Genomic DNA, 15,340 nt, shown 5'->3' with positions numbered 1-15,340 from the left:
TACGAGGCTACTGTATCATCAGGAACGAAAGCACACGTAGAGTGTAAGTACTTAAAACATGTTTCCGAAAACTCATAAAAGTCAGCAATGAAAGAAAAATAAACACTCCTGTGAAAGTGGAGTATTTTCAAAAGACCGGACTCAGAGACGTCACATGCCAGACGAGTCAGCAGCCTTGGGAACCGTATTCCTTCAGCTTGGCGCCAGCTGGCGTTGATCTCAGATCTAGACGCAGGACATAGCGTTAACAATGTACATAACACCGTAAATGTCCCTTGAAACATTACATCTGCTTTTACATTTACCTCAAGTCGTCAACGAACAAATATAAAATAGCATATATAATACCTATCATGGGACTAAACAATAAGCGTACAGCATGCTAGGCACAAACTCCAAAAATTGTCTAGATACAGCGATGTAAAGGCCATTATCAACGAAGACAATAATATGCGTTTTTAAATTATTATTCAAACAAAACAAGATGCTGTCAACCTACTGATAAGACAGACGGGCCAGGTCAAAACACACTTCATCATAAATGATTTTTCTGGCCATATTGGGGTGGAATGGGACTAGATAGTGGAGAGGGGACACTAACGCTAAGGAAGGAACAGATTTGGTGGAAGCAGGATATTGTTGGGGTGGGGCAAGAGTGAAAAGTAGGTAAGAAAATAAGCAAGGGACGATGGTAGGGAGAGGGGTTGGAAGAACGAGGAACAGGAAGGAATGGTAGCATGAAGGAACGGAGGGGCCAAAGAAGGAACGGAGGATGGTTCCAATGGTAAACTTCAACCGAATTTTATGTAATAAACTTAATACTTCAAATGTTAAAACATGTTGACCATTTCTTTTTTCTAGAACGAAAATTCCCACGAACGTAATTTCATCTGAAGAATACAGGGACAATATATTAAAATATTATAGCACTTCTCTGAGTATATAACTATTTTTTGTAAATCACATGCAACCTGTCAATTAGTTGTAGCAGAAGACATCTTACGGTTATGAAGAACACTTTAAAATGGACTACTAAGTTGAAACCTTACGAATATGTTCACAGGTATGAGAATAACAATGTTCAACACACAACTCGATGAAAATGTATCATTGGTGTAACATTTCCCCTTTCGTTTTTCGTTCCCCACCATCCCTCTGTGCTACTCTCCCTTCCAGTTTCTGGTTTCTCCACCCCTTCTTTCCCAACATCCTCCGCCTACTGCCTGTTCTACTAAGCACTTTCACCTTACCCATGTCTTCATTCCACCTCGCCTGCACCTTCGCTGCCCTTAGTCACTCACTGCCCCCCTACTCATCACCCTCTTTCTCTCTCTCCCCAGTCCATTCTAACACGGTTAGAAAATTTATTCATAATTTGTTTTGACAAGTCACATCTATGGGCTCACTGGATTGACGGCTTTTTTGAAAAATTAATAAAACCTTCATAATGTTTCCCTTCATAATGGCGGCCTTTACGTTGCTGTATGTCGATGGAATATTTGGACAACGTGTACAGTGTGCTCTACGTTTCTTTGTGTATGTTCCATGACAGGTTTTGTTTATAACGTTACATTTTGACGATATGATGTTTATTGTAAGAGACACATGCAATATGGTAAGGAATTTTTACGATGTTTTGTGTATTGTGGCAGAGTGGTTCTAGGCGTTTCAGTCCGGAACCGCGCTGCTGCTACGGTCGCAAGTTCGAATCCTGCCTCGGCCATGGATGTGTATGATGTCCTTAGGTTAGTTAGGTTTAAGTAGTTCTAAGTTCTAGGGTATTGATGACCTCAGATGTTAAGTCCCAAGTGCTTAGAGCTATTTGAACCATTTCGTATATTGTAAACTATACGTCCTGATAAGTTCATATGTTTAGAGATCAATGCCATCTGGCGCCAGGATGAAGTAATACGTTCCCGAGTCCGGTGCCCTCAGTCTGGCATGCGACGTCCCGACGTATCATCTTTCGAAAATAAGCTTAACGGCAATTGCACGTGAATACTTCTTGTCTTGCTTAGTTATTTGAGTTCTTCCAAGTGCATAAGTACGTACACGCAATGTGTACTTTCGTTCCTCATATGTTGGTTATAAAGTATTTGAATTTAAGCTTACCTGAGTTTCGTTACTCCTAACGCATCACAGCAAATTTAACGATAAAGTAGATTCTAAAGAAGTACTATGTACCAAGCCTGAATGGCCGCATCCCTTAAAAATGGTAACTTCCTCAGTAAAACGGTAGTTTCAGCTTGTGTTCCGTTGTGCTGAGCTTGCTGAAGAAAAGTTTGCCCTGAACTATAGGTTGCCCGTCATCCAGTGACGGTAATGTGCGATGGTGGTGTCACGTCATCTCCTTTTAGAAGCCAATTCAGCCAAAATTCATAACTTTAGATTAGTGTTACTGCTTATTATGACTGTCCACATCTCGTGCTCTGGTGGTTAGCACAGCTGCCTCTAAATTCTCAGGGTCCCGGGTTCGATTCCAGCCAGGTAAGAGATTTTCCGTTTGGGAGCTGGGTGTTCACGTTGTCATTTCACATCAAAGTTAGTGACCGAAGAGACACAAAGCAGAAAGGATTACTGGCCGAATTAATCGCAGAAGCCGTCCCTCAATCAAAAATGCCATATGATCATTTCATTACACGTTACCTAAACTGATGGCACACCCTCTCGTAGACCCCAATATAAAGAGTTAAAGGTATGAAATATTCCTTAGTCACATCCGTGACCGCTGTGATTGTGGTTTACTTCCTTCAAAAAAGTGTGAAGCAAGGTGAACACGATCTGGTTAGTTCAAATACTACCAGCCTTCAAACCAACTATTTTTAATATATTTCACTGCAACGACAGCGATTGATAGGCAACAGCTATTCCAGAAATTGAGACCGAAGTCTTCCACGACGGCACTGTATATAAAATATTCCCGGACTTCTTCGAGCGTCTACTCAGGGTAAAACCTCGAGCTTTCGACGTTTACCACAGGCTTCGGCAAGAGCAACTCGATGTCCACATGGCTAATCTGATTAATCGACCATTTTGGCAGTTATGACAGTGAGTTGCTCCTGACAACGGATGCATGAAACCTACTTCCCTACCAAAACTACCCCCTGTAGGTCCTGGGGTTAGAATACGCTTGAGGTATTCATGCCTGTCGCAAGAGGAGTCTATCACTTTTCGGCCCTACGAGTTCAGTTCCCATTCCATGGTATGACCTGCAACATTAAAAATTGTACAGAAGTGGGGGCCATAGGGGAAAGGAAGCCTTAGGTTTTGTTCAAGTTACCAACAGTGCCCTTACGTTCGATCTACTTAACCTCTTGTGATGGTTTTGCATCTCCACCTGAGATTTAACTATTTGGGCAAGGACACTTTCCGTGGTATGTCATCGTCCATTGTCTCATTTCCTCTTTCGCCCCATTGGCAATATTGTATTTCTCTGTGCCTAATACCCTTGACGTTATCCAGTCAGTTGTGGTGGGGCCGTCATGTACCCATTTGGTGGTAGCCCCCAGACAACACAGGGATCACGCCGCTGATGGCTGAACTGTAAAGTCCGCTTGTATGCAGAGGAGTAGATGCTGTCCTCCGGGGGCATCAGGACTCTCGGCAACGGCCATCACGCCAGTTGGCCTAGGCTGTGGCTGGGTGGCGCCGGTGGGGCGAACCCCTGATCAGAGTGGATGGTATCAGTGCGGATAACTGGCAATGAAGCGGACTCAGTCATCTCTTGCAGGTGACTGTACGGCACCAGCAGTCTCTAAGAAGGCAGAGATCGAATACTACGCCGACAGGTATGACTGTAAATCGTTTCCCTCCCTCGCTACACCGTGGGAGGAATGTAGGACCACAGAACGGAGACAGCCATATTCGCCTAGGTTTTTAGTCTGTAGCAGAACTGATGGGGACTCCTTTCTACCTACGAAGCATGAATTTTTCGTTGAACACGTTGAGGATAAGTTTGGAGAAGTGACAGCGCTGTTGTAGATGCAAAACGCCACAGTCCTGATTCAGACACCATCCCCTCCTTACAGTCCGCGCAAATTTAGAATGGCGGGGTGTTACTTTCATCCAGCGCGTTTACAGGTGACCAGAGACAACTGGGTTGCTATCGGTGCCTTCATCTTGGCCTTTGAGGGTGATACCATGCCTGAAAAGTCAAGGTGATGGTTCTCTGCTGTGACGTTAAACCATACGTCCCTCCCCCTATGCGGTGCTTTAAGTGCTGGAAGTTAGGGCACATGTCTTCCTGCTGCACTTCCAGCGCCACATGCTGTGGACGTCCACTGCACCCATACTGCACAGTACTCCAAAAGAAGACCGTATGACTTAGAAGCTAAGTGTAAATCTGCAAGATTACACCCCATTCGGTTGACGTAGACATACGCTGCAGCAATGTCACCATCACCATCCCAAGTGCCAATCGTTCCTGACTCTGTGCCATGAACAGTGGGTCCTCAGGGACACAAAAGTTCATCTGCCCACTTGGAGGTATGGGGAAATCTCCCTCTGTTGCTTCCAAAGCACTTACTTCAGGAGCAGTGCCACACAAACGCAGCAGTATGCTCGCGCCTATGCGCGCGCCTATGCGTCGGAGAATTACGCCCCCCCCCTCCCCCCCCCCCCCGCCTTACGTACTCTCAAATGGTGGGTGGAAGGGGACGTTCTCTCGTTCACTGCACGCCACAGTAAACCCTATAAAGCCGCATTTACAGAGCGTGAGCTCCTCAGTGCCATTGCACATTGCCCTGACACAGCTCCTGGTCCAGATAGGATCCACAGTCAGATGATCAAACATAGATCTCTTGTCCGACTACAAGCGACATTACCTCGTGATGAATTGGATCTGACGCAATGGCGTCTTTCCATCGCATTGGCGGGAGAGCACAATCATACCAGTGCTCAAACCCGATAAAAACCCGCTTATGCGGATAGTATCTGCCCATCATCCTCATCAACATTATTCGTTAGTTGCTGGACCGTATGGTGTGTCGGTGGTTGGGTTGGTTCCTGCAGTCATGTGGCGTACTCGCTCCGTTCCAGGGCGGTTTCCACCTGGGTCTCTCTACCACTGATAATCTTGCGTCCCTCGAGTATGCATCCGAACAGGCTTTCCCAGCCGTCAACAAGTTGTAGCAGTCTTTTTTGATATGCTAAAATCGTATGAGACTACCTGGCTACGTCTTATGCTTGCCACATTATACAACTGTGGTCTGAGGCCCGTACCCGATTTTTATTCAGAATTTCCTGTCGCTTCGTATAACCCGTGTCCAAGTTGGTGCTCCCATATTTCCTCCATATTAAGGAGAATGGGGTCCCGCAGAGCTTTGTATTCAGTGTGTGTCTATTTTTAGTGGCCATTAAGGGTCTAGCAGGAGCTATGGGGCCGTCTGTCTCAAATTTTCTGTATGCAGACGACTTAGGCATTTCGTACTGCTCAATCAGTACTGCTGTTGTTCAGTGGCGCCTACAGGAAGCAGTCATGGGCTCTAGCCCACGGCCTCCAGTTCTCGGCCTCAGTCATGCGTTGTGCACTTCTGTCGGCGTCGTACTGTTCATCCAGAACCGGAACTTTACTTCACTGTAGTGGAGACACATCGATTTTCATCTTCGTCAACCTAAGCGGAATTGCTGGCAGCTCCTCAGTGCCCTCCGCTGCCTGAGCAACACCAATGGGGTGCTGATAGCTCTACGCTGATACAGCTGTACACAGCCCTTGTTCAAAACCGTCTTGACTATGGGAGTCTGGTTTACGGTTCGGCGGCGCCCGCAGCGTTGCATTTGGTCTACCCATTGCACCACTGTGGAGTTACACTACCGACTGGATCTTTTAGTAGTAGTCCGGTGACCAGATTCCCTCCATTGCAGATTAGGCGTGCGTACCTGCTCGTCAGTTACGTTGCACACGTTCGTAGGTCTACTGCGCATCCGAATTACTGTCTCCTTTTCCCACCCACAGTGGTTTATATCCCCATCGGCGGCCCAGGTCAGGGCTTACAACTGCAATCCGCGTCCGATTTCTTCTATCTGGAATCCCTGCCATCATCACCTATACTGCATGTCCTTCCGCGTACACCTCCACTTTGCCTGGACCACTCACATGGCCCAAAGGAATCGGTTAACCCGCGGCTCTCCGCTGTCACTTCCTCTAGATTATTGAAATGTACTGAGGCCATGAAGTGGTTTACAGTGTAGACTCGATGGCTGATGGTTACGTCGTCTTCGGGAATGTCCATGGAGGACAAAATGAAAGGTAGTCCTTGCCCGACGCCTGCAGTGTTTCCACGGCAGAGCTGTTGGCTATATCTCGTGGTCTTGAGCACATCCGTTCATGCCCTATGGAGACGTTTCTCCTTGAGCAGCCTACAAGCTATCGACCAGTGCTACCTTCGTCTTCCTTTGGTAGCCACCATCCAGGAGTCCATCTGTGCCCTGGAACGGTGTTAGAGTGGACCGCAGGGACACGTCGGAATCCCAGGCAACGAACTTGCTACACGGAAACCGCTTATGGAGATCGGCATTCCAATAACTGTTCTGCGTTCATTTTTACGCCGCCAGGTTTTTCGTCGACGAAATTGCATAGTCTCAGTACGAAAAACAAACTGCTTCCTATTAAGGAGACTGCGAATGAGTGACAGGCCTCCATGTGGGCCTCTTGCACGGACTGGTTCTCTGCCTGCTCCGCATGGGCCACGATTGGGCGACCCATGGCTACCTCCAGCGCCGTGAAGACCCGCCTCAGTATCGATGCGGCGTCCGGTTGACAGTAGGCCATATTTTGGTGCACTGTCCCTCTTTGACTGCCCTGCGACGAAATATTTGGTTGTTGCTGCTAATGTTATCTGACAACGCCTCATCGGATGATTTTTTTACGTGTTATTCGTGAGCGTGGGTTTTACCAGTTGGTCTAAATTTTATCGCATACCCTTCGTCCCTCTGTCTTCCACCCCATGTCTTTTAGGATGGAGGTTTAAATGTGTTGCAGAGTGGCTGGCTTCTCCCTTTTTATTCTTATGGTTGGCCACCCATGGTAATCTGTTTTGTCGTTTCAATCTCTTCTATATGTTCCTTGCGTTTCTATGGTTTTCTTCTCCTCTATTGTTCAAGTGTGTTGTTGCCCTTCCATCATTCTTGTGGTTTTTCCTTCTCCGTTTTGTGTTGTCAGTCTCACTTATTTTATTCATTCCCTTATGTCATTGTTTCATTCGGAACATGGGACTGATCATCTAGCAGATTGGTCCCTTGCCCCCTCTTTTAAACCGACCGGTTTACCACAACTATATAGAGCTGCCGGGTTTGCAAATCCCAACTCTCGCAGAAAATCACATGAATTAAGAGTTCCAGACAAACTATTGACGATCGGCATCCCATTTTTGGCAGAGTGTAAACCCGGGCGATTGAAATCTCGTGAAACTTTCTTAGCCACGGTAATAGAACAACCACCAGCTGATTACGCACCTGCACAGGAAGTGCCCCTCGGATTCAACAAAAACTGAGAAGGCGTAGGACAGTGGTGGCTCCAGCGAAGGCAGATGTGAATAGGTGGGGTCTTGGCACCATGGATGATAAGTGTGACTGTGGCGCTGTGCAGGATATGGAGCATCTGCTCGCCTGCCCAAACTGCCATTTCAGGTGCAGCCCTAAGATTTATGGCTGGACGAGAAAGAAGCTTTGGGTGTGGCCCTAAACTGGCCTGAGAGTTGTGACCTGGATTTCGGACACTAGAAAGTAAATAAAAGCTAATCCGGTGCCATTACATAGCCCAAAGACGGCTTCTGATTGGTCGATAGTTGTCATTCTGTCGCAGATCGTGTCATCAGGGTGCTAGCTTCCATGCACCGCTAAGGTTACATCTGCCGTCACGGCTAAAGGTTTTCTCACAGTTTTATTTCTACAGCCTCTTTAGTGTGCGTTCCAGTATGTGGGGGCTTGGGATGGAACTTTCGTTTCGTCAAAACGTATTTTACGTTTATTTGTGAGGCTGCGCTCGGCAACTGTAGATTTTGCCAATTCACAATTTTTAATATGCCGTTTGTGTTCTGCACAGCTGTCGGAAACGTTGTGGATGGGCTGACCGACGTAATTGCTTCCATACCCACATGGGAAGTTGTTAAAATGGCGTAGCATCTGCATTTTATTGTTATGAGCAAACTTTGATTCATAAGTCAATTATCTAAAGTATGTTCTCGGAAAGAAAGGCTACGGGTCACGTTCTTAGATAGGCAAGCGGAAAAAATTTCGAACATTCACGTGATCAGCCACAGATTGCGTTCTTTCCCTTCTATGAGGGCGCTACATAAAGTAAAATAGGCAGTCTTGGAAAGATAAGGTATTAGTTCCATTTTCTGACCTGCTAACAATATCAAGCAGATGCTACGCCCTGTTGACAGCCTCGGCCTCGGGATTCATGGGATTTACAATATCCCATGTGGGTGCGAAATTAAATCGGTCGGTCGACCCGCACCGCTTCCGACCAATGTGCAGAATACTAATTGCATATTAACAACCGTTTATTGTAGAAACCTGTAGTTTCTGAGCAGAGCCTCACAAGCGGACGTAAGATATTATTTGACGAAACAAAAATTTCGTCCCAGGCTCCCGCACACTGGCACTCTAACTGCAGAGACTGTAGAAATAAAATGAGAACCTTAAACCGTGACGGCGGATATGACCTTAGCGCTGTATGGAAGCGAACTCTCGATGCAGCAATTGAAGCGAGTGATATTAGTTTCGATGTTTACGCTACGGCTGAAGTAGTCACGCGAGCAGCACGGGCGTTGACACCATCTGTAACTCCATGACGTAACCAGCAACCAATCCTAAGTAGTCTTTGGGCTATGTAAGGCCATCACAGCAACAATTTCGACAGTAGATTCCTTCAGACGAAAAAAAGTGGAAATCGTCGGAAGCTCGAGGGTTTACACGGCAAGAAGTCAAGGTTACACATTTTCCTAATTATTCTTCACTCTAAGCAGCACAGATTGGTGTGCTTTCTTCACTGGCTCAGCACACAAGTGTCCATAAAGTAACACTTGACATGAAAACGAATTTTCAAGTTACGTTAACTCCCTTAGCTAAGTCTGTGCGGAAGACTGAGACTCGTGCTCAGATACTGAAGTATACTGAGAAATTTCCATTAAGTCCGTCTCCGTGTTCGGGAACCACAATACATGCGAAACCGACTCACAAGCAGCTCGCCGTAGTACGAGGGTGTGGTGAAAAGTAATGCCTAAATTTATGTGGAAACTGTGGGTCTTCTTAGACCTTAATATTCTACAGCTTTCCTCATATCAACATATTTGCAGTCTCCTGCCGCTAGAAGACTCCGAATTGTAGCTTATAACATGGCAGAGTGCAACGCAAATGCCTCGCTTTGAGAGAGCCAACGTGGTGTAATAGTTCCGAATTGGAAGACGTAGGGTGCACTTGGAAAGCTCCATTCTTCTTTCATGGGCGCAGAGAAATCTAAAATAGTTGGACACCTCTGGTTCACTGACATCGAACATCCTCCATACAGTCCTAACTTGTCTCCATTCGATTTTCATCTGTTTACCGAGATTAAAGAACACCTTCCTGGACATAACTTTGATAGTGCTGAAGTGGTTCTAGCGGAGGCAAGGTTTTGGCTTCGTCAATCAGTAGTGACAGTGTCAGAAAACTGATGTCCCCTTGAGAAAAATGTTCGTCGGCAGGATAACTGTTGAAATATATATGTAGACACCAAGAATAAATATGTAGAATATTTCTGACGTCTGTTCTATTTAAAAAGCTTAAAGATTTTCACATACAACAAGCGGTGGTATAGTTTTCTAGCACGCACTCGTATTTACACGCAGCTGCCAATGGAAAAGGACTGGCCGGGTACCTGGCAAAATTTTGGCTAAGACTTTAAGTCAAGCATTGCGTATTCCCTGAAATCCAGTAATTTAGTCAGCAGCAGTATGTAAGATTCTGTTGGAAGTGGGGAAGATCAGCCGGGTTATCAAACTAAAGTCTGCTGCATTCCCTCCAGAGCCCTGATCAGAGCGACTGTCCGGCAGTGATGGTAGATTGTATCCAGGAAATGCTCCGTAACTACTCTCGACGTGGCACTCAGTGAGATAGTTCAGCAAATAATACTCCCTAACACTAACATGGCGTATTATTCTGCACTCCATTATTTAATATTTCGTTTCTCGTCAGCCAGCCAGCCTGCCTCTGTAGAGTCTATGTATCTGTAATGGATACTTGGACAACTGCATATAGTAGGAGCACACGAGCGCACGATGCAGTCTTGCTAACCCGTTATACTTCTTTCCTGTGTCGTGCGCAGAACCACCCGCTTTTTGTTGCAGTGCTTCACCAAAGTGCACTGGATAACCACAGCAAACACTGATCCCTACTAGAAAGGTAAGAGCCCAGCCTTTATCACAGTACTGCCACGTCACACATGAATACTATGAAAAAAGCATATGCTACTTTGTACGTTCTCCTCATAAAGGCTTGATTTTTCTTTTTTCCAGAATACTTCACCGCCGTTGACCCCTTCGTACACCGCATGCCACTTGAGGTGAGACAGAACTACATTGGGGATGTATACCAGTGGTGCAAGGGTCTGTGCGGAGTGACAGTTGCAGAAGACACTGGTCATTACAGATTACATTTCTCAAGACTGACTGTGGTCGTACGAAAAAAGTGACTCTTAAGCAAATCGGAAGCTGTGCGTCCCGTCCGGCACTTTAACTGCACTTTGGAAAGACATGGTGCTTCCTATTCTAGTGAGGCACCTATTGAGGAGACTCCCTTTATATCGTAGGTAGATAAATTTTGCATTCAGAGTACGCTATTTGATTCCGGACTGTGTGTTGTTCATTGCTATTACAGGTCATCAGACAATGTGAAAGACAAAAATGTCGATGCAATGAATCACACCACCACACCACCAAATGTTAGACAATGTTTAAAAGTTTCCGACGAGAACTACTGTAAGTTCGGAATGTATACCAATAAGAATAACGGCCATTAGTGATGAGTTCCCTTACAGTAGCGTAAGGATACATGGCTTTCTTCCGCATCTCTCCCCTCTCCCCCCCCTAGAATGGCCAGCTTCGTGATGTAAACATAGTTCTATTCAGTATTCATATGCATCAGAACACCTGCGTACGATTACGTCAGATAATGAAACTAATTCAACAAAACAGCTTTCTCAGGAATTTTGTGATGCGCGCTGAAAATACGCTTTCTAAAACAGAAGAATGGGCTCGAACAAAATTGGAGAGATCAAGTAGTAATTTACCAAAGCGCAACAAAGCTTACAGAACGACTAGGGTAACTTTTTTGTAAAAACATTCTCACCCGTCAGTGTGTAAACCTCTTGTGTTAGAGCCAAACTGCCTCCAGTCGAGCTGCTTACCTCTTACCGGGGACTTCCGAACGTGCTCCGGTATATAATCATATGTTTCAACTCAGAAACCTCGCCGAACGCAACAGCTGTAGCATCGGGACAATAACACTTCCTTGGAAGATCGGTGGTCTTTTGGTAACTGACATCTAGACTCCAATCAGTTCTCTTACTCTTCCCTACGTGTAGTACGCTTCTTAAAATTATGTACGTTACTCTCCAAAGGGAGAAAGCACGATCCAAAAGTACTCCACAAGAGTGGTTTGCTTTAATAGCCGCGAAGGTACTTCTGGATAGCCTGATTGCCAGCGAGAAGGCACTGCTGAAGGTGTATGTTCAGAAATGTACGCCGTCCTACAGCATTACTAGATACATCTATTTGCAAGTTTTATGTAAAATTACCAATAGGGCGGACTAAACAAATTCGTGCTAGATAAGCCGCCACAATAGGAAAATTATGCAGTTACGTACGTGAATAACCTGTAAGAACTTCACATAAACCACAGCAAACATACGAGAGAACTCAGATAACTGATAAGTCAACGGCTCATTTTCTATGTAAAAAAGAGAATAGAAGAGGTAAAAAGTAAAGTTCTTCTTTCCAGTAATGCAAACATTCCTACCACTATCCATCCTGAAATGCCTAGAACAAAAAGCTTAAAACAAAGGGAATAATTCATAAACTGGCAGTCAACATAATTTTTCTGTTTGTATTAGGAAACGACATACATAATGCTGACAGTATGCCAAAGCGGGGTTGGTTTCCAAACGTTCAGGGGTCACATTTTGGACTTCAAGGCAGGAGTTGGATAACGTGTTACTATCGTATATTCTCGCCTACGTTTTAGAACGAGTAATACAAGAAAGGTGCCAGGAACTAAAACTTTCGAACCTTTTCACACCCACAAAGATTATAGCTAATAACCGTGCGGAAATATTGCCATTTTCCAGGTGATGTTGCTACGACGACGATTTCGAAACAGTGTCAGAAAGAAGAGAAACGGCACGACGGAAGTAATGTGAGATAATGACGATACTACGAAGTTGAACGCCGTCTGACGCAAATAACGGACGAATGAAATACAGATAATGTGGCACATAAATGACAAGGGTGACCACACGGCAGAGTTTTTCAGTTTTTTCCTGAAAGAGTTGGAGAATATAAATATCTCGCCGAAGTCGGCTTCAGTGCAACTCTCAAATTCTCGAGGAAATAGAAGTTTCTGAAATGACTACTACAATAAGGTAGATCTCCTTTGACAAAGAGAAATAGCGGCTAAATACACCAATGAACAGCAGATGTCCCGATAGTAATTGCAATAGAAAATAAGCAGCAAGGACTACTCTCGTGATCCCTATGGAAACATAACCAAACAAGGACACTCACAAGGCACACATGGTGAAGCTGGATCAGATCGCAACATTGCGCAAAGACTGCTCGTAATCACGGTAAATACAAGCATCAGGACAACACACAGGCTAAAATTTAAATCGTGAAGACAGAAATCCAAAATACACAAGTGACACAATCTACGACCTTCCTCCGACTCAGATGAAACAACGAAATAAGAAATAGTGCAATTTGAAAATGTTGATTTGGAAAAATATTTTGCAAAGAGTAAATGACAGAACGATCTGTAACTTCATAATTCCATTTAATTTTCGATGTATTCAGTTACCTACTCACTCAAGGAGTTACATTCTTACCATGTTATGGTAAGCCTGTAAGACAAAAGCTCAACATTAACAGAATAACTTTAGCACCAAAAGCTGCTGTTCTGAAGGAATATTTGATTCATAACTGAGGTAACCTTATTGCAGGAAACCGTGATGCCCAGTTTAGAGATTACAGGATGTCTCTTAAGGGTGTGTTTGTTCTATCATCGCAGCTACCTCGTTTCATTTTATTGAGGTAAAACATCAGTGTTCCGTAATTTAGTTACATTTTGAGTTGCTTTATCATCCAAGGCAATTTGTCAACACGTAGAAGGTGCAATTAGATGAACGACGGACACTCACTTCACGAAGGTTTACTCAGTACTTGCACAGACAACAGCGCGGAGCGAACTGCATCCGGCCAGAGCACATACGGTATATATACAGCTACAGAACATTCCAGTACAATGATTATCGATATTTGTGGGTACCTCCAGAATGTACTCCAATCGAATATTAGAAATTAGAATTTTACAATTAAGGTGAGATTTGAACTCACAATCCTCCATGCAACAGTCTGGTATCACAACCACTACACCAAGGTGACTGTGCTACTCATCTACTTGTGTGACACTGCTCCCTCCTTAAGAGAACAGCGTCTCGGTGTTACGTCGTCCTAGAACGGGAACGAGTCATCAGTCCTGCATACTCTGACTCCCGCTGGCGGATCTTCGCCCTGGCGGCGATCTTATTAGAACTTTCTTCGCCGCTACGCTCTTAGTCACCTATCCGCTTGTTGCGTGTCACTGGAGCTTCGAATTTACCCAGGGTTGCAGGATCCATGTAGGGCTTCATTCGAAGGACGTGGACCGTATCTCTCATATTTCGTCTTGTGTCGGGCTCGAAAAACTTCAACTTCATAAGTAACATCAGACAACTGTCTTACGACCTTATAAGGTCCAAAGTAGCGCCTGAGGAGCTTCTCAGAGAGACCAACCTTCCAAACAGGAGTTAAGATCCAGACGAGGTCACCAGGCTGATAGACAACAGGGCGGTGCCTCGCGTCATACCTTCGGCGATCGTTTTCTTGAGCCTGCAGCATGCAACGTGCGGAGTAGAGTTAACGGCCGAGCTTCCTTAGCTCTGGTTAACACCTGGCAGATGGAGTCGTCGTCCACATCATCAGGATGTAACGGAAACTGTGTCCATCGTCGTAGTAGCCTCACGCTCATGCACCAGGAAAAATAGCATAAATCTTGTGGTGTCTTGTTTGGCGGTGTTGAAGGCAAACGTCACTAAAAGTAGCACCTCATCCCAGTTCCTCTGCTCAACGTTCACGAACGTTGGTAGTATGTTAGCCAAGGTCTTAAGGCGTTTTTATTTATTTTTTATTTATTGTTCCGTGGGACGAAATTAAGTCTCCATGGTCATGGAACGAGTCAATACATGAAATTATAACGAGATAGTAGAAACATAAAATGAAATAAGAAACATTCAGGCGACAATTCGTAAGTTTTAATAAAGAAAATTAACAATGTAACACTGGAATCTGCTTAATGTTTCTGCTCTTCCAGGAGCTCCTCGACAGAATAGGAGTGAGCCATGAGGAAACTCTTCAGTTTAGACTTAAGTGTTCGAGCTACTGCTAAGATTTTTAAGTTCTTGTGGATGCAGCAGAATAATGCACTCCTTTCTGCACAAGAGTCAAGGATGTGCATTCCACATACAGATTCGATTTCTGCCTAGTATTAACTGAGTGAAAGCTACTAACTCTTTGGAATAAGCTAATATTGCTACCAACAAACGACATCAAAGAAAATACATACTGTGAGGGCAGTGTCAGAATTTCCAGACTATTGAACAGGGGTCAACAAGAGGTTCTCGAACTTACACAAGATATAGCTCAAACAGCCAGTTTTTGAGCCAAAAATACCCTTTTTGAATCAGAAGTATCCTAAAAATACCATACGACATAAGCTTATGAAAATATGCTAAGTAGATTACTTTTCGTGTTGAACTGTCACTTATTTCATATACTGTTCCAATGGTAAATAAAGCAGCATTTAGTTTATGAACAAGATCCTGAACATCGGCTTTCCACAACAGCTTACTATCTATACGAACGCCTAGGAACTTGAACTGTGCCGTCTCGCTTATAATATGCCCATTCTGTCGGATCAAAATACCGGTTCTTGTTGAATTGTCAGTTAGAAACGATAAAAACTGAGTTACTGTGATTTAGCATCAAATTATTTTCCACAAGCCACGAACTTATTTCATGACCTACATTATTTGATAATGTTTCAATAT

General features: G+C 44.6%; 1 protein-coding gene across 1 annotated transcript in view; it reads left to right on the top strand.

Moving 5' to 3' along the window:
• The window catches only part of LOC126146027 (juvenile hormone acid O-methyltransferase-like), a 93,716-nt gene extending 82,958 nt beyond the window's left edge, over positions 1–10,758 (top strand). Inside the window, exon 5 of the mRNA XM_049915595.1 lies at positions 10,497–10,758. Coding sequence (XP_049771552.1) covers positions 10,497–10,672 — 176 coding nt within the window. The 3' untranslated portion in view covers positions 10,673–10,758. The remainder of the gene's footprint in view (positions 1–10,496) is intronic.
• Positions 10,759–15,340: the final 4,582 nt, after the last annotated feature.

The sequence above is a fragment of the Schistocerca cancellata genome, chromosome 2, assembly GCF_023864275.1.
Source record: "Schistocerca cancellata isolate TAMUIC-IGC-003103 chromosome 2, iqSchCanc2.1, whole genome shotgun sequence".
Taxonomy (NCBI): Eukaryota; Metazoa; Arthropoda; class Insecta; order Orthoptera; family Acrididae; genus Schistocerca; species Schistocerca cancellata.
This window is presented reverse-complemented; position numbering and strand designations above follow the sequence as displayed.